At 51.8% G+C, this 25728-nt stretch overlaps 1 protein-coding gene across 1 annotated transcript in view; it reads left to right on the forward strand.

Annotated features, from left to right (window-relative positions):
* Positions 1 to 23798, forward strand: part of Rptor (regulatory associated protein of MTOR complex 1) — a 294655-nt gene extending 270857 nt beyond the window's left edge. Inside the window, exons 25-34 of the mRNA XM_021212174.2 lie at positions 7982 to 8087; positions 11612 to 11726; positions 12991 to 13115; positions 14377 to 14481; positions 15790 to 15896; positions 17447 to 17574; positions 18106 to 18192; positions 19056 to 19172; positions 19567 to 19696; positions 20602 to 23798. Coding sequence (XP_021067833.1) covers positions 7982 to 8087; positions 11612 to 11726; positions 12991 to 13115; positions 14377 to 14481; positions 15790 to 15896; positions 17447 to 17574; positions 18106 to 18192; positions 19056 to 19172; positions 19567 to 19696; positions 20602 to 20670 — 1089 coding nt within the window. The 3' untranslated portion in view covers positions 20671 to 23798. The remainder of the gene's footprint in view (positions 1 to 7981; positions 8088 to 11611; positions 11727 to 12990; positions 13116 to 14376; positions 14482 to 15789; positions 15897 to 17446; positions 17575 to 18105; positions 18193 to 19055; positions 19173 to 19566; positions 19697 to 20601) is intronic.
* The last annotated feature ends 1930 nt before the right edge of the window (positions 23799 to 25728 follow it).

Consider the following 25728-nt stretch of genomic DNA (forward strand, 5'->3'; position numbering starts at 1 on the left):
CAAGGCCCATAGCTGCCCACTGCCCTTACTACCCAGTGCCGTGTTGTCCTCACAGAGGGGAACAACATGCCCTTCTGATCCCTGGGACAGCAGTTAAGGCAGGAAGTACATGGTCTGGACTTGTGCAGTGAGCAAGAGTGGCCCAGAACTCAGGGTGGGGGCACTCAGACATTCACTTAAAATGCCACATCCATAGACTGGGTGGCACCATACAGACTTTAAAAGAGTCTGTGCACTTTCTGGGCACCATGAACGGAAAGTACCAGTGTGTCGGAGCCCCACCCTGCACCTCAACCCAAGGCTCACAGGTACTTGCTGTGCAGCTCCTGCCCTTGGATAATTCTGCATGTCCATGAATCTGGCTCAGAGCACATTATTAAGAAGTCAGAAAATGGGAATTGTGAGGCTAAATGAACTCACCCTAATACACACAGCTTCATCTTGATTTTGCTACATTTGCTCAAGGTGCTGCAAGGCCACTCTTTTACCTCACATGTGAGTTCTGAGTCTGTAGAAGCAGGAAGCCCTAGGCTGATTCTGTTGTCCTGCTGTGGTAAAGCTGGAAAGGCATCACTTCACCCCAGAAGTCAGTGTGACACAAGACGGCGTCCGGAGCGCTCTTGACTCTTCAGCGGGAGGGCTGAAAGGACGGGAAGGCACCTCTGTCAGACAGGGTTGGACGCATCAGGGAGAACTCCTTTATGTAAGGACCCACCCTCAGGGCCTCTGTACAGCTGCTCTGTGCTGCCTGTGTTTATGTATGTGACATGGCCTGTAAGACATAGTGGAAGACCAATATCAGAGATACAAGTCTAGCAGAGAGGAGCAGCATCTGTGACAGAGACACCAACACACACACACACACATGCACGCACGCACCTCACAAGCCCACCATGGAAAGGGAGCAAGTGCTGCTATCTCCAGACAATGGAAAAACCACCCAACTCAAGAGTGAAAAACTATACCTCCTTCCCAGAGCCAGAAAAGTCACTGATCCAGACTCTGCCTAAGGGAGCGGGAACTGTCCCCACACAGTCCACCCTTAGAGCCTGAGACACAGGCCCTGCTTACAGCTCTGCAGCAGAGATTTTCCTGATCACCAACAGGTCAGCTGGCCCCAGCAGGAGGCTCAGCCGCTGACCTCTGACAGAGGAGGAAGAACACAGAAGCCCTGAGGTACCCACAGGAGGGCACAAAGTGAGCCCAGCTCAGCTCCACACATCAGCCATAAGAGTCCAAGCTGTTTACCTTGCTCTCTGCCATTCTGCACATGAAGTGTGCAATTCATTTAAACACTATAAAAAGCCCAAAATTGTCAGGCAGGCACTGTCAAGAGACAGAGCCAGTCATAATGGGACTCAAGTCTGAGGCAGCCCAGATGTTGGAGCTAACAGAAATGGAGTGTGAATAACTGAGTAGACAAAAACCGCACAACAGGACCCGTGGCTCATACTGTAGATCCCAGCAATTGGGAGGCAGACAGTATTGCCATGAGTTGGAGGCCAGCCTTGGCCATGTGGTGAATTCCAAGATGCCTTGGCTATAGAGTAAGACCTTAATCATGAAAAATAAATTAAAATACTGAGGCTAATGGAAAAAAAGTGGAGAGTGTGCATAAAGAGGAATTTCAACCAAATTGAAAAGTAAGAAAGGGCCCAGTGAGGTGGCTCAATGTATAAGAGTGCTCACCACTCACCTGACAGCCTGACTTTGAGCCCCAAAACCTCATGAGAGAAAGAGAACTGACTCATATATGAGTCACACAGGGAGGCAGAGACAGGTAGATCTCTGTGAGTTCAAGGCCAGCCCGATCTACTTAGTGAGACCCTGCTCAAAAGACAAGAAGATCACATGTCAGTGGATCAGAAGACCTGTTGTTAAGGTGGTGGTGGTGTTCCTGAAAAAGATCTGTAGATTTCCAGCTCGCTCTCTTTGAAAACTGACACGTTTAATGCTGGGTCCCTATGGAAATGTAAAGAACAGAAGACAAGACATAAAAGAATAAAAAAGCAAGATGGCTTACACTTCTGATTTCAAACTTACATGTTGGTGCTAATTAAGTCTGTGTGATCTGGACATAAGGGGAGATGAGTAGCAAAGCATACCTACTATCCCCACTGTGACCATGGACACAACTCAGAGGCGGGCCCTTTAACCCACGAGTTGCCACAGTTCACTTGACTACAGTCCTCTTGACTGTTTAAAGAAAGACCCTTCATCTCCTCCAATCACTCACAAAACTTTGTAGTTTAAAACATTACATTATCAAACATAACTGCTAGTTTCACTAGTTGTTACCATTTGACTGTGTATTGTCCCCAAAGGCTCACGCCCTGGAAACCTTGGTTTCCAGCTAGTGGCACTAATTTGGGAGTTGGTAAAACCTTGTGAGTTCTGGAGGCACACCCTCGGAAGATGTACCATCTCCAGCCTCTTCTTCCATCTCCATGTGAGAAGCACTGTTGTACCACATGCTTCCGGCCGTGATGCCCTGCCTCGACACAGCTCAGGAGCAATGGATGGAGCCAGATGACCATGGGCCGAAACCTCTGACAGTGTGGGCCAAAATAAACCATTCATGTATAGCCCGGGCTGGCCTGGAACTCAATATTTGAGGTAGCTCTGGCTACCCTCAAATTTGTAGCATTCACCTGCCTCAGCCTCCCAAGTGCCAGAAGACAGCCATGAGCAGCATTCCTGGGCTCACCTCTGCCGTCATGCTGTGCATGTCAGGGTTTGGTCTCAGCAGCTGGAGTCTGACTGACATAATTGCCATTTCTGACAAAGCTTTAAAGGAGGATTGAGTGTGGTACAGAAATGCAGGTGTGGACTCTTCTGTATGCTGTGTAAAGGCAGCACCACTTTGATACCAAAACCATGCATTGTAAGAAAGCAGACTGCTATCCAGTGGACCCCAAGTCCTTCACGCAGTATTAAGGAGGCAATGCATGTGGACTGCCCCATCCATAAGTCACTCAGCATTAACATCAGCCTCCTAAGTGAGAACAGGAGGATGAAGAAGACAGAGCACATAGCTGCTCATGCTGCAGAGAAAGCCAAAGCGTCTGACAGCCCCACAGCCATTCGTAACAAACTCAGCAAACTAGAGATAGAAAGGAGCCTCCTTTCCTTTGTGAAGGATACCCGCTGCTGAGGCAAGTTGAGTTGAGTAGGCTTGACGGACACAGGTGTGCTACAGAGCCACCTGCATCCCTGTAAAGAGCAGCTAGAAATTGAAGTGTGACATCGGTGACATTTGCAATGACACTACAAAACAGAAATGCCTTGGTATAAAAAATAAAATAAAAAAATCCTGAAAATTCTGCTACTGTAAAATAAATGGGAGAGGCCATGTTCACAGGTGGGAACACTCAGTGGCAGCAGGTGCTGGGCCTCCTTAGGGGATGCATCCCTAGGGGATGCTTAAACCAGTTCAGCCCCATCCAAGTCCCAGGAAAACTGGCACAAACTGACCAGCATAAAATGGGGAGAAAAGCAATGGAGCTGCAACAGCAAAGCTGCAGGGCTCATACCATCCTAGTTAGATGGCCAAGTTAGTCATCAGGATCCGTGTGGAGCTGGAGCACGGACAGAGACACAGATCAGTAGGGTGAAATAGAGGACCCAGAGATGGAGCTACACAGGCCGGTTCCATTGATTTTCAGCGAAGGTGCGAAAACAGCCCAATCAGCAGAGACATTTCAAAGACACAGCCTTGATCTCCATTCACACCTTATCAACAAGCAGCAGAGTGATTTGTAGCCCTACCTGTGAAACCCTGAACTATACCGTTCTGAGTTTGGTAGAGCCTTTAACAAGGCACAAAAGCATAAGCCGTGCAAGAAAACACAGCTCACGTGACTATCCTCAGCTACACAGGCTGAGATACACAAACCCTGTGTCTTAGTTTAGGTTTTTATTGCTGCTATGAAACAGCAGCAATGAAACTAGGACAGGAAAGGGTTTATTCAACTTAAACTTACACATCACAGTTCACCATCAAAGGAAGTCAGGACAGGACCTCAAGCAGGGCAGGAACCTGGAGGCAGGAGCTGCTGCAGAGGCCATGGAGGGGGCTGCTTGCTGGTTTGCTCCTCATGCCTTGCTCACTCAGCCTGCCTTCTTACAGAACACAAGACCACCATCCTGAGGATGGCACCACACTCAGTGGGCTGGGCCTTCCCATCAATCACTAATTAAGAAAATGACATAGGCTTGCCTACAGCCCAATCTTTTTTTTTTTTTTTTTTCTCAATTGAGGTGTCGCCTCTCAGATGTCTCTAGCTTCTATCAAGTTGACATAAAACTAGCCAGCACACCCTTGTTCTAGGAATAAAGGCTACCAAGCCAGATAACCCGAGTTCAGTCATGCGTGGCATCCTCTGACTTCCACATGTGCACCATGGCACATGTACCCACATATATACACACTCACACACTAAAGTAAGTGTTTAAAAAAATAAATAAAAACTGGGGGAGGGGTAGGGGGGGAGGCTGGAGAGATGACTCAGCAGTTAAGAGCACTGACTGCTCTTCCAGAGGTCCTGAGTTCAATTCCCAGCAACCACATGGTGGCTCACAACCATCTGTAATGGGATCTGATGCCCTCTTCTGGTGTGTTTGAGGACAACTACAGTGTACTCATATACATAAAGAAATCTTGGAGAAGGAGGAGGAGGAGGAGCAGGAGTTGCCTTTCGTTAAGAAAATGAAGTTAATCAGGTGTGCTGGTTCACTCCCTTGATCCTAGCGCCACGAGAGCAGAGGCAGTCAGATCTCTGTGAGTTTCATGCCAGCCTGATCTACAGAGCGAGTTCCAGGCCTGCCAGAGTTACATGGTGAGACCCTGCCTAAAGAAGTGAAAATATGCTGACCTGGTGGTACATGACTATAATCCCACTACTCAGGAATCTGAGGTAGGAAGATTGCAGAGTTCCAGGGCAGCCTGGACTACACAGTGAGACCTTGTCTCAAATAAACAGAGGATTTGCACACATACTTCATAAGAAAAATGTAGCTGGTAGATGAGCGCACAAGACGTTCAGCAGCATCCATCAGGTCTGTGAGAGGTCACCACCCATGTTTCAAATGATGGATCTGAAACTTGTCAGTCACCAGTGCTGGCGAAGAACGGGAGCCTCTGAACACTCAAGCTGCACTCTATCAGGGTAGAGGAGATGTGAGCCCCGGGGTCTTGCTCCTGACATCTACTCAGAGAGCCTGTACATGGAAGTCTGCTTTCACAGAGCGAGAAAGGCCATCATCATACGGTGCTGAGTGGATGGTTCTTTATGATCTGTAGATAAGCAGCTCAGAACAGGCAAAAGCACGGGCTCAGAAAGCGGGTCGGTGTTTGCCAGAGCCTGAGGCTAAGGGGCAGACTTGACAAGGAGAGGGGACATGCCAACATGTTGGGGACACCCAGACTGCTTGTACTGGTTAGTTTTGTGTCAACTTGACACAGCTGGAGTTACCACCGAGAAAGGAGCTTCAGTTGGGGAAATACCTCCGTGAGATCCAGCTGTAAGGCATTTTCTCAATTAGTGATCAAGTGGGGAGGGCCCCTTGTGGGTGGTGCCATCTCTGGGCTGGCAGTCTTAGTCTATAAGAGAGCAGGTGGAGTAAGCCAGGGGAAGCAAGCCAGTAAAGAACATCCCTCCATGGCCTCTGCATCAGCTCCTGCTTTCTGACCTGCTTGACTTCCAGTCCTGCATCCTTTGGTCAAGATCAACAGCAGTATGGAAGTGTAAGCCAAATAAACCCTTTCCTCCCCAACTTGCTTCTTGGTCATGATGTTGTGCAGGAATAGAAACCCTGACTAAGACACTGCTCTATCCAAATTGCTAACAGTTATATGACTAAACATTTGCCTAATCCAAAAACCATACCTAAAGAGGGTGAACTGGCTGTATGTCAATCAAATCAACGTGACTGTAGAGAGAGGCCACTTTCTCCGTTAGTGCTCAAGTCATCTCAAATGATCGTACAAAGGGCACAGATGTACACACTGTAGGCTTGAGCTCTGATTGGTGCTGCAGAGACCATAGCCCCCTTGGCTGCCCACCTGGAGAAAGGATGGAGAGTAACGACAGTAGTGAGGAGGAGGAGGAGAAGAAGAGCAGATCACCTGTCCTTAGCCTGAATGGCCAGTGTCAGTCCCTCTCTTGGGGTCCTCCCCAATTTTGCCTTTTTCCAAGCCTTTTTTCAATCTTGATAGTCATATTCCTTGACATACCATATCTTCCCAAGGCACCAAAAGTAAGACATAGCCCCAAGGTGTAGACTCCACACAAGACCTGCATATATTGTCTTACTCTCCTTAGTTCCAGAGCCTCAAGGTCTTTGTGACCAGAAAATGGCTGGGCCTCAGTTTCCAGCTCCCTCTCAACTGCCTGTGCCTCCACAGGAGGCTTCAGCTATAATTGGTCTTTCTGAAAAGCCAAGAGGTACAGAATTGTCATGTCATGTCCTAGTCGTATGACACTGTTGAACAGCCCACATCTCTCTAGGAGCTCAGAACGACCTCAGAAGCCAGGCCCCGATGCTTACTTACGAAAAGGTGCTATTTCTCAGACCAGATATAAATGGGTGGAAAGAGAAAATGGGGTTGGGGGAGTCTGGGCTGTTGTACAGACTCATCTAGCCCCTCCATCCTGAGAGCTGGTCACCCCCAGTGATGCCATGCCTGTGCCTTCTCACAGTAAAATCCCTGCCTCCCTTAGTGGGTCTTCCTCTGTACTTCCTGCTGCCCGTTCATCTTGTGAGCCTGGTTCCAGTGCTGTCTATCACAAGTATAGCAGCTCTGCAAGAAAATGCTCACCTCTGGGTAAAGGCACAGCCACACCCTCACCCCTCACTCCCATGAGACAGAGTTCAGAGCCAGGGTTCTGTCACCAGTGACAGCTCAAGTGCCAGACTGTCTGACACTCCAGGTTTCTAGATGCCTGTGCCTCCCCCACTGTGTCTCCTCAGCCTTGATTGTCTCTGTTTCGTTGTCTCTGGAGCCTGGGCTGGAATCTCCCACATGTGCAGCAGCGGCTCAGTGCAGAGCTTCAGAGAGTAGCACCTGGGTCCTCCGCCTGCTGCAAGCACCTTTTAGACGTCTGCTTCTGATCCGGGTTTCACTACAGCGCGCCTCTCTCTCTGCACACCTGGGTCTGTCAGAAGCTGCTTCTTGCTGTTGCTCACGTCATTGGTCACTGTCATTCCTTTTCTAATAAGCTCTGCATTATCATAAGATAAAACACGTTTGCTGCTTGGAACGGTTTCCAAACTGATAGTCACCCACAGGGAAGAGGGGTCGTGCCCCCTGTGTCAGACTGGACATGCTCCTCTGGCCCCTAGTTTTGTGCCATTTTTGAGAAAAAAAAAAAAAAAGAAGGGTGCCTGGCAATAAAACCCTGAGAAAGAAATACGGTCCCATCTGGGGTCCTCGGCCTGGTGCTGTGTCCCTCAGGAAGCCTCTGTAAAACACTGTCGCTGGCTGAGCCAGGAGATCCTCTATCCATGTCTCAGTCAGGTGGGGGGTAGGGGGGCCCTGTTTGTTCATTGATTGATTCAATGTTTAAGAACCAGTGAGTAAGATTTACCCAGCTCGGGGAAGAGAAGGAAATACACCTATGTTCACGAACAAGCTCAGTTGTCAAAGCCAGCACCACTGGCTCTGCATGAGCAGAAGCATTTCCCCTTGTTTGGTAATCTCAGGACCCCACCCCAACAGGCCCACCTTATCCTGTTAGCCGGCTTCAGCCAGGGAACAGACTAGAGGACCCAAACCACCAACACTCAGAGAGTAATGTCATTTGATTGTTTGTGTGTCTGAGACACAGTTCTCTGTGTCGCCCAGGCTGGCCTAGAACCTGCCTCAGATCCCCGAGTGCTGGGCTCATGTGGACATGCTGCCAAATTCCTGTGCCCAGCTTATACGTAAGTGACTGTCTCGTCACTGCCAAGCCTGATCCCGTGTTTTCTGTCCTTCAAGATCCCCGAGGAGCATGACCTAGAGAGTCAGATCCGCAAGGAGCGTGAGTGGCGGTTCCTGAGGAACACTCGAGTCAGGAAGCAGGCTCAGCAGGTCATCCAGAAGGGTAAGTGCGCTTCACCTCCCAGGGGAGCAGGCCTTTTGCCACATATATTCAGGACTGGCGAGTCTCCTGCAGTCCCCAAGCAGTGTGTGCTGCTCCTGGAAGCCAGCGCACTGACTGGTAGAGGCAGCTGGAACAGGAAGGGATGGTGTCAGGGAAGAGGAAACCGCCTCAGGGGAGGGCTCCTCCTCAAGGACAGCCCTGCCCTGGGGCCTCAGTACCCACAAGTCCCCACAAGCTGTGACCTTCTGAGAAGCATCGCTCCTGGTTTTTGGAATTTCCAGAAGAGAAGTGCAAGCCTTTTCCAGACCCTGGGGACCACATCTCAGTAGCCACCTGGGACGTCCTTTCCCTGTAACAGAAGCAAGACCCTAGCTTTGTCCAGCCTGTCCCCACCCTGCCCCTGCAATGACCACTGGTTCCATTCTTCTAAACCGTGACAACCACACCCTCACCAAGCCCTTTCCCAGATGTGAAAGCATGCCACATTTGCTCCCCTGCATGTTTTTGCTTCTAGTCTCATGGGGACGTGTTAGTGATTAGCGAAGGACAGGATGTGTGCTGCTGTGGGGGCTCAAGAGCAAACTTCTGCCAGCACATTGCATTGTGTGTGTCCCCCAGGCCTGAAGGACATGCAGGGAACAGGGCCATGTCAAGCGTAGCAAGAATGAGGGCCAGACGACCTCACCTTAATCCCAGGGTCTTTATCTCCTCTCTTGAGGAGTACAGAGTGAGGCTTCCCCACCACCCATGGTGCAGTCCCACAGCTGTGACTGCATGAGAGTGACAGGTGGAGGCCACTTCACATCTCCAGCCAGTAACCAAGTAGTTTTTCTCACAGAGGTGACTGTGGCTGAGGGTCAGTGTGGTAAGCCTTTGGCCTTCTCCCCTGTAGCACAAGTCAGAGTTCTGACCATACTTCCCTGTCCTCTGAAACTTAGAGAATCGTGACCAGTTACTTGTTAGATTAAGGCTGAGGCCTCAGAAGACAGACTGTCTCTCCCACTGAGACAGAGGGCCATGCCAGCGTCAGCCCAGGCCTGCCTCATTGAATGCCTGCATTTCCTGCACAACCCCATCTGTGTCTCTCGGGTCCCTGACAGTCATTACTCTGCAGAAAACTGCTCTGCTGTTGACTCGTCATGCCTCCCTGGGAGTGCTCAGGGTGTGCACCCATGTTGCTCCCCTGGGTAGCACAGGCCCTCGAAGAGCACCCCGTTCACTGTGCTCTCCCAGACAGCACCCAGGACTGCAAGCCAGGGCAGCTAGGGTAGCTTAGTTTCTTGACACAAGTTTGGAAAATGGGTCTAGCCCACACCGTAACATGGATGGGAGTCTCTTGGGCAGCGACAGAGGCAACACTAACTCTTGTGTTCAAACTGAGGCATACAGTGCTCAGAATACAAAGTCGGGGCTAGAAGAAGGCCCAGTAAGTAAAGTGTTTGTCTCACAAGTGTGAGGACCTGAGTCTGAGCCCCAGAACTCAACATAAAAAGCTAGTCACTAGCCGGGCGTGGTGGCGCACGCCTTTAATCCCAGCACTCGGGAGGCAGACGCAGGCAGATTTCTGAGTTCAAGGCCAGCCTGGTCTACAGAGTGAGTTCCAGGACAGCCGGTGCTACACAGAGAAACCCTGTCTCAAAAACCTATAAAATAAAATACAGCAACAACAAAGCTAGGCACCGTGATGCGTATTGGTACTCCCAGCACTGGTGAGGCTGAGACAGGCATTACTGGCCCACCGGCCTAACCGGTGAGGCACACTCACTATCTTCTCTACAAGGTAGATGGCTTCTGAAGAATGACCACCCAAGGCTGATCACAAGCGCACACGCGCACACACACACACATTTTCTAGACAAAAGACAAGTAGTCTTTGTGAAAAGGGGTAAGTTTATCAAAAGCACACAAAAAAAGTTCCAGAGGAGGAGCCCAATGGTGGAACATAACAGGTAAGGCCTGGGCTTATACAGAAGCAAAGTTAGTGAGTGGCCTGGAAGCCCATCAGGTTGGCTGGAGACAGACGGAGCTCATTGCCAAGGGGACTGCAGCGCCGTCCTTCAGTGCCTCAGGTTCAGTGTCTAGAGCTAGCACAGGTTTTTATTTGTTTGACGGCCAGGTACATCCTGGGAAAGGTATTGATCAGAGAGTGGGAATGATGCCAGTGGCTTGGGTAGAGCTGGCTGCACAAGTACAGGCCAGGCCCCAGGATGGGGGCAGAAAAGTCCTGTTGGCGTTCTGCAAGTCCCTGAGCAACAATGACTTCCCTAAGGCATAGCGACCTGGGCCGACTGTCACACACTGCTGTTTGCATCTCTGCACAATGTACTAACTGAGGACATTGTCCTTACCTTGCAGTGCGCAGAGCCATGCCACCCTTGGAGTCCTCCACAACAACAACAAAAACAGCACACACACTCACTCACACACACCCCTACCTTTGTCCCTCCTTGCTGTGTTATGGAAGGAGCACTCAGAGGACAGACTGTCTGCAGAGCAGCACTCCTGGCTGAACAGTGTGACATCTCTGTGCTGCCATCCTAGAGCCCTGTGTGCAGCATAGATGAGGGGAGAGATCCTGGAGCAGAGCTACCCAAGGGCTGGTTTCTGCCAGCACTAAATTCACTACTCTCCCCATGATCACATCCAAGCCTCCTGGCTAGAGCAGAAAGCTTCCCTCTGTCTACCCGAGAGCTGCATTCACTGCCTAAAGAGCACCCTGAAGCACTCTCCCAGACAGACAGACAGACAGACAGACAGACAGAGGGCCTCTCAGGTATCTGGGGCCAAGGCAGAAGTGCTGCCACTCCTCCCTGGTGCCTTGGCTTTTAAGCTGCATGTTCTGAGTCGACTTCACTGCCTACCACACCATGTCTACAGCTGCCTGGACTCTGCATCCTTAGCTGCATCCTTTCTGGCTCTTACCACACTCTTGCGAAGCCAAGAGAATGGGTATCAGCTAATGTGTGAGGCCTAGTGAAAAAACCTTGTCCCCTGCCGTGACCTTTACCCCTGTGATTTTTGTCTAGCTGCTTCCCAGACTGAAAAACCTGGAATTCCACCTGGGTCTTGAGTGGTAGTAGCCACACCCTCCTTCATCCTGAAGTTCTTAGCACTCTCTTGAGATTCACTAAGATTCTTCTACTCTGAATAGTGCTACTTACAGTATACTAAATATTGATCAAAGGCACATCAGTGTCTAGTTCTGCCAGGACAGGAGCTGTAAGACAGAGCCAAACAAAGGCATGGACCACAGAGCCGGACACACTGGGCTGAAGATCCCCTTCCCTTCAGTGTGTGCTTCCAGCCTTCTCTTGGATCCCAGCCTTCAGCCTTCTCTTGGATCCCAGCCTTCAGCCTTCTCTTGGATCCCAGCNCAGCCTTCTCTTGGATCCCAGCCTTCAGCCTTCTCTTGGATCCCAGCCTTCAGCCTTCTCTTGGATCCCAGCTGTCCCCTCCTTCAGCTCTCCTAAAGACAGTATCGGGGTGGCTGCGGATGAAAGCCTGACTCCAATTCTCTCTTACAGGCATCACCAGACTGGACGATCAGATCTTTCTGAACAGGAACCCCGGCGTTCCTTCTGTGGTCAAATTCCATCCCTTTACACCATGCATAGCTGTTGCCGACAAGGACAGCATCTGGTAAGCATGGCTCTGGCTCACCTGCTGCCTTCTCTCCCCGTTGCACTTATGAGGTCCACCTCATTCTGGACTCACCCGGGCTTCCTTAGTAAAGAGTAGGCTGGGCCGGGCAGTGGTGGTGCACATCTTTAATCCCAGGACTCAGGAGGCAGAGGCAGAGGCAGGCAGATTTCCGAGTTTGAGGCCAGCCTGGTCTACAGAGTGAGTTCCAGGACAGCCAGGGCTATACAGAGAAACCCTGTCTCGAAAAACAAAAAAAGAAAAGAAAAGAAAAGAAAGCAGAGTAGGCTGGGTGCACCGTTCGCTCCTTGCCTGTCCTGCAGAAGCAAGTGGGTGCCAGAGAATCCCTAAGAGAGAATGCAGTTTTTCTTTGTTTTGTTTTTCCTTTTTTACTTGATGTGCATTGGTGTTTTGCTTGCATGTGTCTGTGTGAACATGTCAGAACTCCTAGAGTCAGAGTTACAGACTCCGACTGTAATTGCCATGTAACTTGAACCACCAAGTGGTTGCAGGGAATTGAACCCAGGTCCTCTGAAAGAGCATCCATTGCTCTTAAGCACTGTGCCATCTCGAGAGAATAGAGTATAATTTGTACTGGGTTCTGACCTGTTCCACTGAGGAATCCGCCCATTTCGTGTGTTCATGGTTTACACACTGCTTTGTTAAGTCGTAAACTGTGTGTAACAGGAAACTGGCCATCTTAACCATGTGCTGTCAGTGCACATGGATCCTATGAAGGCCAACCCACACCCACCTCTACAGTGTTCTCATCTCCCTACCAAAGCTGCCAAGTGGACACTAACCCCTTCCCTCGGGTGCCATCAGCCCCATCCTCTTTGTGTCTGAACACGATGCCTCTAGGGACCCCCTGAGTGGAACCTTGTGGTGTTTGTCCTTTGGTGACCGGCTTCTTTCACTTTTCCTTCATGGTTCACTCATACTGTAGCATCGTCAGCATTTCCTCCTTCTCAGGGCCTGGTGATACTCTGTTGTAAGGCTCTCCCACACTGTTGAGCTGTCAGGGTACTTGGGTGTAGGGATCGCTGTCATCTCAGGTACCAGAGATGGACTGCTGCGTCATAGTCGTCCTCGGCGACCATACTGTATCCCTCCCACCTGCACTACGCGAGACTCCCCGCTCATACTGGCCAGTTTCTGCTCTGCTCTGACGGCAGCCACCCACAGCATGTGGCTGTGCCCCATTGGGGTCTGGGTCATGTCTCCCTAGTGACCACCTTTCTGTCTTCACTCTTATTCCTTCAAGTTTTTGGGACTGGGAGAAAGGAGAGAAGCTGGACTATTTCCACAATGGCAACCCTCGGTACACCAGGGTCACCGCCATGGAGTACCTGAATGGTCAGGACTGCTCCTTGCTGCTGACAGCCACAGGTGAGTACCACTGCTGTAGCTCAGGCCTGGATGTGTGTGAGGGAAAGGGCAGGAACACGTTGGTCAGGACTCTGGGACCATTTTCTCATCAAGCGTCCCTGGCCCTTCCATGACTGGAAATACCTCTGCTCCCCTAACCTTCATGAGGACCCATGGGAGTTCCAGACCCACAAGAAAGCAAGAGAGGGTGTTACAGGTCATAATGTCCTCCAGGGCCCGTGCTGCCCCAACCTCTGGTGCCATCAGCTCCCCTCCTCCCATGGCTCTCACACCAGGTCAGCCATCTTTTGCAGCTTCCTTCTGCCTAGTGTCTACTTGTGATTGTTGTGAGCCGCCTGCTCCCCAGGGTGTTGATGGTTACACCCATGTGCTCAGTTCACCGTCAGCATATTCTGGTGACACTTGATGGGCCTGCCTCCATCTTGCTTCCTTGTTTGTTTTAGTGTTTGTCCCATTTCCTTTTTTTTTTTTTTAAGATTTGTTTATTTAGCTCTTGTGAGTACATTGTAGCTGTTTTCAGACACATCACAAGAGGGCATCTGATCCCACTATGGATGGTTGTGAGCCACCATATGTAACGCCCTCCCTTGCTTTCTTGCTGGGAATTGAACTCAGGACCTCTGGAAGAGCGGTCAGTGCTCTTAACCCCTGAGCCGTCTCTCCAGCCCCTCCCATTTCCTTTTTAAGTGAAGACATATTGCCATAAAAGACACTATGTAGCAATGCCACCGCAGAACCCACAGCATCAGCGCTATCCCTCAAGGCACAGCTGAGACTAGGAGAGAGGTCAGGGCCAGAGTAAAGTCCCAGTAGAGAGGAGGGGAAGGAAGAGAAGGAAGGGAAAGGAAGGGAGAAGTGAGGGGAGGGCCCCGAAAGCAAGGCAGATATGGGGTCTCCTGTGTTTCAGTCAGGAGACCCCAGCACCTCCTGTCCCCTCCAGCCTTAGGTCTAGCTGCTACACAGAGGACCAGTGGCAGTGTGGGTAAGGATGAAGGCCGCAAAGCTTTCTCCTCTGGAAAACGCTGAGAGGCTGTACCCTCGGGAAGGATGGGGAGGGTCTCCAGCTCTCACCCTGCTTCCCTGCCACCAAGTCCAGTGTGGGGTCTCCTGCGGCACCGTCTCCCTTTACAGCTATCTCTCTCTGGTTGCTCATGTCAGAATAGCAGGACTAGGCATTGAGAACACCGCAGCTGTGCCCTGGACGTGGCATGGACGTGGCGTGGGGCGCAACCATGGCTTGTACTGCTTTCTCCTTTCCTAGATGATGGTGCCATCAGGGTCTGGAAGAATTTTGCTGATTTGGAAAAGAATCCAGAGATGGTGACTGCGTGGCAAGGGCTCTCAGACATGCTTCCAACAACACGAGGTGGGTTGGGCTCTCAGCCACGTGCTGACAGCATGAGCTGGGTCTTGGCTCCTCAGAAGAAGGCTCCTAGAACCGTGTAAAACAGAGTCTGATGCCTCCAGGACACCCATTCAGTTCTGAGGTCCCCAAATCGACTTACCCAGTGCTCTCCCTAGAAAGCACAAGAATAGGTAGCCCTCAAGGATCCCAGGGCTCTGCCCTGCTCTCAGATTGGCCAAGTCACAAGCAGCACTGCAGGTGGAGATGTGGCTTGGAAAAGCGCTTCTGCTGGCCAGTGCGGGCAGGCTGGCGTGGGGCCTGTCCTCTTTGCCAGCTGTGTTCTTTCCCAGGACCACTGAGTAGTGATCTGCTTTGGGTGGCAGAGTCTTGCCACACTCACACCTGCCTGGGCTGGAGGGACCACCAGAGCTATGAGGAGAGAAATCTTAAGTGGCTTGTGGCTTCCTTGTGGAAGTCAGAGCAACTGAGATGAAGAATGAGTGAAACCCCAAGGGTCCACACAGGGTGTCAGCTTGCCCAGGAGTGCTTGGGAACTGCCCCTGTGGCTGGCCCTCGGCCACACTGGGCGTGTGCCTCCTGCATAACTGAGGACCAGGGATGAGGAGAGCCAGTGTGTGCACATAGACCAGCTCCTGCCCCCATGGCTTCCGAATGTCCCCCCATAGTCCATTCAGCCTCTGATCACAGAGGGCAACAGGACATTACTGTTTTTTGGTTTTTTTTTTGCCAGCCACTGTAAGGGTGCCTTGTGCACAAAGATCACTTTACAGACACTTGGCTCTGATGAAGGTACATGCCCATGTGAACAGAATGGCCTTTTGAGAATTTCTGAGAGCTGAGCCAAGTTGCCCACTGGCCATCTTTCTGCCCCAGTAGCTGGGATGATAGCGCATGCTGTGGCACCTAGCCAAGACTTGGTTCTGTGTGCTCGCCTGCTCGTCTCTCTCTTCAACATCTTACACTGTGTTAGAGCATCCAGGCAGGCTGTGGCCTGTACAGAACCCCTGCTTTGTCTAAGAGAACTAGGACCTTGATGGTCTGACGTGGCCTGTGGCCACTGAAAGGTGACCTGCTCTTTATGTCTCAGAGTTACAGAGGATGTATTTGGTGGACAGAGATTTTGAGACCCTGTTGTCCTGTGATTCACTGTCGTGGGTGGGTGGGTGGCGTGTATAAGGTTCTGAGAGAGCACAGAGCTCACCTGAGCATTGTTGAAGTAACCCGGCCATACATGAGTGAGGGGATGCCCAGTATAGCCCCATCTTGCCTGAGCCATTGTTTGACATAGTGACGCCACTGTTTCCCCAGGAGCTGGGATGGTGGTAGACTGGGAACAAGAAACTGGCCTTCTCATGAGCTCAGGGGACGTGCGCATTGTCAGGATCTGGGATACTGACCGAGAGACAAAGGTGCAGGTAACCACTCCAGGCCCCTGCTCAGACCCCACGCTTAATCATGCCTACAACTGCAATGTTCCCACTCGCAAAACAGATCCCATCCTCACCAGTCAGTGGCTGCTATCCAGTTATCTGTGTGGGGAGGCAGATGGGGTGGCATCTTGCTGCCAGGTGAAAAGCTAATTATTCCTGGGTACACATTGATTGTGGCACTTTGACCCTGCATTACAGCAATAATTAAGGTTATGCTAACCCAAGTTATTCCCAAATAATTTTCTCTATGCAGATTAGGGAATATCAGAAACCAGTAGGGTGAAGTATCTTACATGAGAACCATTAACTGTTTGACATCTGTGTCTCTCTTCTTACCCTGTGCTGCTGCACATAGAAGGCGGGGCCCTGTGTATGCTAAGCACCTCCCCACACTGCCCCTGAGCTGGAATTCAGCCCCTTATTTAAACATGTTTTATTTTCAAGATTGTTTGTTTGTTTTTGAGATATAATCTTACCGTGTAGGCCAGTCCAGCTCCAAATTGTCCATTTTAATAGAGTTTATTGGTTTTGCGTCAGATACCTGGGCTTCCTTGTCAGAGTCTAATTGCACCTACCTCCTTCAGGGCCAAGGCAGAAGTCACAGATACTGTAAGGACAACACTCTGATAGCTGAGGGATATCTGTCTTCCTGGTGCCCAGAGACACACAGAACACACACTAGGCCTCTGCACTCCCCAACCTGCCCTGCCAAAGTGGAGGCCTGGACAAGTCATGGCTATGTCACAGAACAGAAGGATAGGAGGGTTGGGGCAGGAGTGACGAGAGCTGTCAAGGCTTGAGAGCTGCCCACCAGCCCCCGCTGGAAGCTTCCATGTATCCTCAGGCCCCATGCTACCACCGAACAGTTAAGCCCTGTCTATCAGGATCCCTGTCCCTGTGGGGCTCCTTGGCTGTCATCACGTCAGCTGCAAAGGCAGGAGTGGCTCCGTCACAACCTCTCCGACTCACACCCCTCCCCAGCCCGCGGGCTCCTCTTAGGCTCGCCCCATCTGATTAGAAAGCACTTTTCCCTCTGAGGCCCATTCCCAGCTCCCATCCCTCCTTGCTTCCATGCATCACCCCTTGCCCTTCTGCAGTATTTATGGTCACCATGGGGAGCAGAGAAGCCTTCCCTTAGCTCTTCCCTGGCTAATTAGGGGTTTGAGGAGAGAGCTAACGAGGCTCCCTCCCTACCAAAATGTGCTTCGCCTTTCTTTTCAGGAAAGGGAGAGATTGCTGGGAAGTTTAATTGGCACTGAGCGCCAGGCATCCCCACCGTTGCCTTCTAGGCTGTGCCCAGGCCCAGGCTCACAGGCTCTGCTCCACCTGCCTGGTAGGCACAGGCTCAGGGCAGACGGTCACACAGATCGGGGCATGACTGATGCCCTGTGAACCCTGCACTACCCTTGGCCCAGTTCCTCTGGCCTGTGATAGCCTTGCAGGTGGAGACCAGTTTCTCAGCCTGAGAGAGAAGAGGATATCTCCATAGAACACTGCCAGCTCGAGGCCCCTCACTGCTCTCTCTTTGGGCTTAGGACATCCCCACAGGGGCTGACAGCTGCGTGACAAGTCTATCTTGTGATTCGCACCGTTCACTCATTGTGGCTGGCCTGGGTGATGGCTCGATCCGTGTCTACGACAGGAGGATGGCACTCAGTGAATGGTAACTGTCACATCTCCCCTCTCCTTAGCACTATTCAAGCTCCTTTCAGATGGCAGAGGCCACCCCACTTCCAGTAACAGGTCCAGATTGCTTGGTAAGCATGAAGTGTCTTCAGCAGTGCACAGTGGACCTCTGATACCAGACAAGAAGATGGCACCTAGGGCTAGAGAGAAGGCTCAGTGGGGTCAACCTTCACCTTTCACTGTCTGGCTGCTTCAAGTTGACCCCACAGATAGAAACAGTGGCCTTCTCACTAAACTGCCATCTAAGGCACGACCAGGTCTTCCTCATCTCAAAATGGCACCAAGGCTTCAAGACCCTAACTGGGTAAACAGAGGAGAGAGAAATGAGGGGGTGGCCTAGGACAGCCTCTCTAGCGCCTCCTCCTTCTGGGTGTCCTCTTGAGGCTCCACCCAAGGGCAGGGCTGCCAGCTCCAGTTCACACCATTCCTCCTAGCCCCTCCTGCAGAGCAGTGGGGGAGAGGAACTGGGCTGGGCCAGTCCTGGCCACACTTTCCTCCTTCTCCTTAGCCGGGTCATGACTTACCGAGAGCACACAGCATGGGTGGTAAAGGCCTACCTGCAGAAGCACCCTGAGGGCCACATCGTGAGTGTGAGGTAAGGAACAAAATATGCATGAGACATTTGCTGTGAAAACATTATTTTCCCTCCATTTAAATTGGTATTTAAATAGCTAGGGACTGTTGGCATTTCAGGGCAGTAACTGACTCTGCTCTGTGACTAGCCTGAAAAGTCAGAGGGCAGAGCAAGAGTGGGGGTGAGTGGGGGGGGCGGGTGGCACAGCTCTAGCAGGCTACCTCGGTGCCAGCCAGCCTGTGCACATAAACTCGGGCCCGCTGCTCAGTAAATACTGTGCCGAGAGCAGTGGATCTTTATCTGCTGTTAGAGACAGCAGAGCATAATTCACTGTCACAAAGCCACCACTTCTTCAGAGAGATGTCATTCCCCCCTTGTCTGTGGCATAAAGCAAAGCATAATTCTTGGAGTGGACATTGAAGCAGAAGGCTGTAAGCATAGGTGAGGCGACCTGGCCCCCGTGGGGCTGAGCACCCACCAGGATCCCTCAGCCATCTTCTGCCTCTGACAACTCTGTTCCTGACCTTGCTGTAATCTCTTCACCGACCCTGCTGTGCCCCGCTTTGTGTGAGCATGGCATCTCCCTTTAGTCAATCCTAGCCTTTTCTGGCTTGAGAGGGGCAGCTTGATGGGAACCCTGGCTGCCAGGACCAGTGGGGTGGTATAACGTGGGGATCTGGGCTCCACCTGGTAGGCCCTTGGAGGGGTCCTGGGAGTCTGCATGGCTTTGGCCTTACCAGCATGTGCAAGTGGGCATTGAAACTTCTCATCCTTATGAGAATCCATATGCCATCCTTCAGAGCCAGCCCCTACCCCCCGGGGGGGCTCCAGATATTATCCCTAAGGTTGCCATCAGCAAGCATCACCCTGGTCCTTTCTCACAGTGTCAATGGAGATGTGCGCTTCTTCGATCCTCGGATGCCTGAGTCTGTGAATGTAATGCAGATTGTGAAGGGGCTGACAGCCCTGGACATCCACCCCCAGGCAAACCTGATCGCCTGGTAGGTACCCTGCCTCCATGCAGCCCCCTGCTTCAAAGCAAAAGGCCCTTTCAGAGTGCACAGCCTTTGGTTCTGTCCTCCACAGTACCTTTGAAAGAACAGTTTAGAGGGTGTAACTGTACTACCATGAAATAAAGACAAAAGATGTCTCCCCTGCCTTATCCAGCTTTGAGAACAAACACCTGCCCCCTGGCATCTCTGGGGACAGGCCTGGTTCTTCCTGACAGTGACAGATGTGCAGCCACTTCCTGCCTCAGGGTGACACAGAGATGGACCTCCTAGCTTGTGGCCCCACTTGCTATATAACTCTCAGCCTGCCCCTTGGACTGTCTTTCTCTTGCACCACAGGGAGACAGAAACTAATATCCTGACCGTCTTTCCCTCCCTGCCACAGTGGCTCCATGAACCAGTTCACAGCCATCTACAACGGGAATGGAGAACTGATCAACAACATCAAATACTATGATGGCTTCATGGGCCAGCGAGTCGGGGCCATCAGCTGCCTGGCTTTCCACCCACACTGGGTCTGTACCTTCACTCCTGGGTTTCTGGGACGGGCAGAGGGGCTGGTGGGGGGCGGCGAGGAGAGAAGTAACCCGGGAGCCTGGGCTCCTCCTCCCTGACGCTGAGAATATAAAGAACTAAGATCTCCTAGGCCTGGGGTGTCTGGGAAAGCACTGCCCTGCCCCCTAGAAACCAAACCCAATTCTTTTTTTTGTTTGTTTGGTTTTTTTTTTTTTTTTTTTTTTTTTTTTTTGGTTTTTTTGAGACAGGGTTTCTCTGTATAGCCCTGGCTTTCCTGGAACTCACTTTGTAGATCAGGCTGGCCTCGAACTCAGAAATCCACCTGTCTCTGCCTCCCGAGTTCTGGGATTAAAGGCATGCGTCACCACGCCCGGCTCAAACCGAGTTCTTAATGCTCAGATAAAATAGTAACACAACACCTAGTGTCATCTGGTTTGGGGAACAATAGAAATGTGTCACTGAGCACTTGTGTCTATAACTGTAATCACTCGTATGGATTGTTGTATTGGTTAGGATTTTGCAGAGTGAGCTCCACAGGCGCCTGTGCCTGTGTGTACCACTGTTGAAGTGCACAGCATCAGATTCCCAGAACCATCCCAGGGGGGCAATCCTAAAAGGAAGCTGCAGGGAATTGTGGGTAGTATGCAAATCACCTGTAATGGAATTTGGATGATACATTATTCCTGCTAGACTCTGGCAGTTAATGACCCTCATTGCTGTGCCTGTGTGCAGTTCAAAGGTGTGACTGCTGTTCCTCCTCACCCCGCCAGAGCTCAGCATGGAGCACAAGCAGCCTGCACCCCTCCTCTGCCCCAGCGGTGCCGCCCGCCGCACCCTTCCTCTGCCCCAGCGGTGCCCAGCATCCATCCCAGGCCCTGCTCACGTGCTCTCTCTCTCCACACAGCCTCATCTGGCCGTAGGAAGCAATGACTACTACATTTCCGTGTATTCGGTGGAGAAGCGTGTCAGATAGCGGCACCTAGGACCCCTGCCGGGCCACAGCCACCTCTGCTGTACATAGTGAGCCAGCCTGCACTGCTCGGATGCAGTGCCCACCTACCCACCCACCTGCAAACCCCAGCTCCTGACTTGGCCGTGGCCAGCTGAGGAGGGGCCTGCACATCCTTCCTTCTGTCTTCACTGTAACAGTGTACAGGTCCAGAGCAGGGGAGGGTTTGACGTGGCTTCCCATCAAGAACCAGCACCAGGCACCAAGGACCTCCTCAGTGCAGCACGGTCCTTTCCTGCCCTGTTTTCTTCTGAGGTTTTACAAAGGGACACATTTGATTTTTCCATGTGATCAAAGCATTAGTTACAGAACAGACAGCACCCTGTAGAATAGCCATGTTGGGGCTCCTAAGGGCTGTGGCCCAGCCCCACTGTCCTCTCAGAGTAGGCTGCCAGTACTGGGAAATGGATAAAAGCAACTGGGGGAAGAGAGGGAAGGCCTCTCCTGCTACAAGGTATGGAAGTCTGGGCCTGGCCCTCCTGGAGCACCGAGGCAGTCCAGCACACTGGGTATGTCATGGTGCTATGAGGAAAGGAGGCCCCGTCCTGCACAGCTAGACCTCTGAGGTCCAGCCTGGCAGGCACCCTCACGTGAGCTAGCTGCAGGAGAGGGTCTGGTTTTGGGCAGATGAGGCAGATCTGTAGTTAGCGGCTGCCTCCATCTATCAGACATATTCTGAAGTGCTTCTCTCCCATGGGGCAGTAACAGTGGCCACAGGCCTGTCTCCTGCTTGTGCAACACACAGGCACACATGCATGCAGGCACGCAGCCTCCCCATCCATAATTACATGGATGCCTTAGTCTTCCTGCCCATGCACACTTGGGTGTGCATTCGTGCAGGCCCACAGTTTCCCCTCCTGCACATATACGGGCACTGTGGCTAGCCACATGCACACACGTGCTGGCCTCACCATGCATAGGGCTCAGAGACTTCATCAGCTCTGTTGATGGTGTGACTGAGGTTGCATGATGCAGTATGTGCTGAGCAAGAGTTCTGCAGTGTCCTGGTGTACCTGACATGTGTCTGTGTGCACAGGCAAGTGAGGACCTTGGGCATTGCAGCCCTGGATGGACCCAGCATTGCAGAGCAGTTGCACACAAACAGGACACAACACAATGATGTTTTGAAAAGCATTTTCCGTTTTCCCTGGGAATCAGGATCTTTCAGAGGACAAGTGCCAACAGGAGCCCAGGGACAGGGGTTGAGACATCTGTGGCAGAGGCTGGGTCCCTGTGCTATGCTCAGTGGACCTGTTTTAGCGAAGAGCATCTTCCCTGTGAGAGGATCCTACAGGCTGAACTGTCCTGGGCAAGCAGGACAGGAGACCCTGGTGCTGCCCCTGGAAATGCATTCTCCCAACCAGGAGGGGCTCAAGGAAGCCAGCCCCTTGGTTGGGCCAGACAGTGTGGCGTTGGGAAGGCCCTAGAGCCACCTGACTTGCCTCTGCCCAGTTCTGCAGAGAGCTTCAGGGGCTGAGTATGCGTCAGCTCAGTCCTTGTCCAACTGGTGACTCAGTTTCTGCCACACAGGGCTGCCTGATGGGCTGGGCTGCTTCCCTGCCCTGGTGGAACCAGTGTTTGCATCTTGCCCACAGGCTGGGCCTTCACAAGTCTGATGCGAAAATTCAATCATGAAGCTAAGCAAGGCTCGAGAGAGCGCTGACCTAGAGTTCATTGTCTCTATTTATTTTACCAAAATGAGAGTTGAAAGGACTGACAGGACACAGAACTGCAGTGGCGTCCAGAGCAGTGACAGCAACAGAGTTAATAAAGAATAAAGCCGTGAGGTGTCGCTGCCCTTGCCAGATGAGAATGGCGGGCTGGGGTGGCCCAAAGGGCTGTGCCCTTGTGGCTTCTGCAGTCCTCGGGTGCCTGGGGTGGGACAGTCTTGGCCAGAGACTGGGCTTCTGTATCTACCCCTCCAGGGCCTTCGTGGAAGGGAAGACATGCTGGTTGCCATGGAGATCTTGAGGCATCGTGACTGGGATTCCTGTGCTGACTCTGGGCTTGTCATTAGTAAGGTTTCCCCACATCTACACAGACCAGCTTCACATGGCTGTCCCTGTTTCCCTGTTAGTATTGCTGCTTCTCAGCAAAACCAAGTGCTCCTGCAAGGGATGGGCGGAGGTGTGCAGGCAGTCCTGGAGAGACAGGTCCCAGCTTTGTGGTCCTGTGAGGGGCAGACAGCAAACTATGGGTGTGTGTCCATAGGCTCAGGGCTCCCTCAGCCAGTCTCCTACTGGTCACTGTACCGGGCTGGGCCTCCACTACCCACTGCAAATGTCTCCACCCCATCCTAGGTCTCAGCAGGCCTCACTGGGCCAGAGGAGTTGGGCCTCTTGGGTCATACTGACCTGGTCACTGGTCTGATTAGAACACACATGTCCCATTGAGTGGAGGGGTAGCTCAGGTGTCGGGCAAGAGTGTGTGGCAAGGAGGTGACTTCAAGAGGCCAAGAGCACATAAGGAAAGGAGGGTCTGAAGAGCTGAGCTCTCTCTCCCAACCCATATACTGGAACTCTGACCTCCCCTCCCCCTCAGCATAGCTGTAGTAGAAACTGATGCTCACGCAGGTCAAAGGTTATAGGCGGCAGTAATCCAGTCCAGCTGGCCCTGTGGAAGACAGTAGGACAAAAACCACGGGCATGGCAGTACCCAGGCACAGAGAGACTTCAGGAGGAAGCAGTCTAGACACACCAGGTTCTGACACTCCCAAGACTGCTTACCCAGCCAGTGTTAAGTCAGTGGTCACTGACCTCTGTGGTCTGGTTTACTAATGTTTCTAGCACTGCCCTTGAAGCCCTGCTGCTGTCCCTGTCTCATAGAGGTGGGACACTAACCACAGGTGCTGTGAGCTTCAGACATCACAGCAGAACATGCAGAACAGCCGACAGCATCCTGAGGGCCACAGCTCCAGCTGGAGCCAGGTCTGTGCTGCCCTGGCTAGGAGAAAGACGACTTACATAAGTCACCCATGTCCTGGCATGACACCATGGGCCCAAAACACAATACCCACCCTCTCCCATCAGCCTGCAGTCTGCCCCGACCAGTTGTCCATGTTACCCCAACCATGAAGATGTGCCATTCAAGGGTAAGAGTCTGCTCTCTACCCAAGCCCGCTCCTCCCACCTATCACATGGCAGGGCTATACAGCACATTCGGAATAGACCAAGACTTCAGGAGTGCATCCTCCAGGAGTCTCTGAAGCCACCATGGCAGCCCTTTGGTACTGCCATGCCATATGTACCTGCTAGGCCCAAGAGATCAGTATCACCTGGGGTCAGCATCATTGGCGGTCAAATACCCCTCAAATGTAACTAGGGAGGCTGCCCACACCCAATAAGCAGACAGAACTGGCACATCTTCAGGAGGCAACCGAGCATCTGATGACTTTACAGTCCTTCTCCAGTAGTGGTGGACATCCCCAGCTGAGAGGCAGGTATGAAGATGCCCTTACCGAATGATCTCAACCCCAGGAGGCAGGGCCAGGGTTACTGGCATGGAGGCAAGGTCTTCAGCCTCTGGCCTAAGGACCTAGGACTCCGTGCATAGCCCTGAGGACTTTAACTCCTTGTGGGGGCAGGGGCATGGAGAGGTGTGGCCCAAGTCCCTGCCTTTCTCAGGTGTTAGAGTTTGCCCGGCAGGCTGTGCTCCACCCCTTTCCACACCAGCTGCAGTCAGGACCTTATCCACGTGGGGGCGACTGCTCAGCCTAGGGAAGTGGCTGCTCCAGGCCACCTGTATCACAGTGGGGGTGAGACAAAGACAGATGACTTGAAGCCAGTCCAGCCACTCCTCTCCAAAGCCCACTTTGTGGTGTGGGTGTTATGTAAATGGAACAAAGACCATGTGAGTACAGGCTGTGGGTTAGCAGCCCTGTCCTTCTGGGAGATAAGGTGTCCCAGGGAGCTCACACACAGTGTCAGGGTCTAAATGGCTGGATGCAGGACAGGAAGACCCCGAGTTTACACTATACTGTGGTGTGACCTGCCAAGGGAGAAGATGTCTAGAGGTTAGGGCAGCCCCTCCCCCAGCTTTGGACTCTGAGCTCAGCTTCTCTCTGGACAAAGGGCCCAATGATGCTTTTCTATGAAGCCCAGCCATCTTCCCGACCCACCCTGTGGCCTGTCAAAGAAAGGGATAATGATACCTCCTCTCCACTCCAGTTCTACACAGACAGTGTCCAGGACACACATAGGGACTTACTTTTGTTTCACTATTTAACAAAGTAGATTTGGGGGAGGATGGCACACCAACAAAGAGCAACTTAAGAAAGATTAAGATGCCAGTTTCCCTTAGAGCAGCAGCAAAAGAATAATGTCTAGAAATAAACAAGGAGATTGGAGACGTGCAAAACTACAGCACATTCAAGAAACCTGAGGACCCGAGGAGATGGAAAGGTCTCCCATGTTCATGGGTCACAAGATCTAATGTTGACTAGGGAGATGGCTCAGTGGGTAAAAGCAAAAGTTGGACACAGTTGCACATATTGGTAATCCCAGCATTCCTATGAAGGCAGAGACGGGAAGACCCCAGAAACTCACAGGCCAGTGAATTGCAACACTGTTTCAAGAGGGATGCTGAGGACCACACCCAGGGTTGCCCTCTGACTTCCACTATCGAACACCCATACCCACATCCACTGGCATATGCACACATTCAAATGGTGGAAATTACAGTAGAAAAACCAGCCCTCAGGGCGAGAGAGGGTGCAGCATTAGGAACACTCTGTCCTTGATCTTCAATCCCAGTTACCATGTCAGACAGCTAATGCCTGCCTGTAGCTCCACTTCCCTTCATGTGCATATACTGACACAATCCAAAATGAATATTTTAAAAAGTTTTAAAAATAGAAAACAAACCCTCGTGTTGCAGAACTGCCAAAGGTCCCAAAACAACCAGAACAGAAAGGAGAGATTAGAAGATTCGAATTTCTTACTTAGAACTTAACTACACTTGGTTACAGTAGCCACTGGAATGCGTCAGTGGACTAGAACAGGAAATGCAAAGTGAGAGGCTGCT

This window comes from Mus pahari, chromosome 14 (genome assembly GCF_900095145.1).
Source record: "Mus pahari chromosome 14, PAHARI_EIJ_v1.1, whole genome shotgun sequence".
Lineage (NCBI taxonomy): Eukaryota > Metazoa > Chordata > Mammalia > Rodentia > Muridae > Mus > Mus pahari.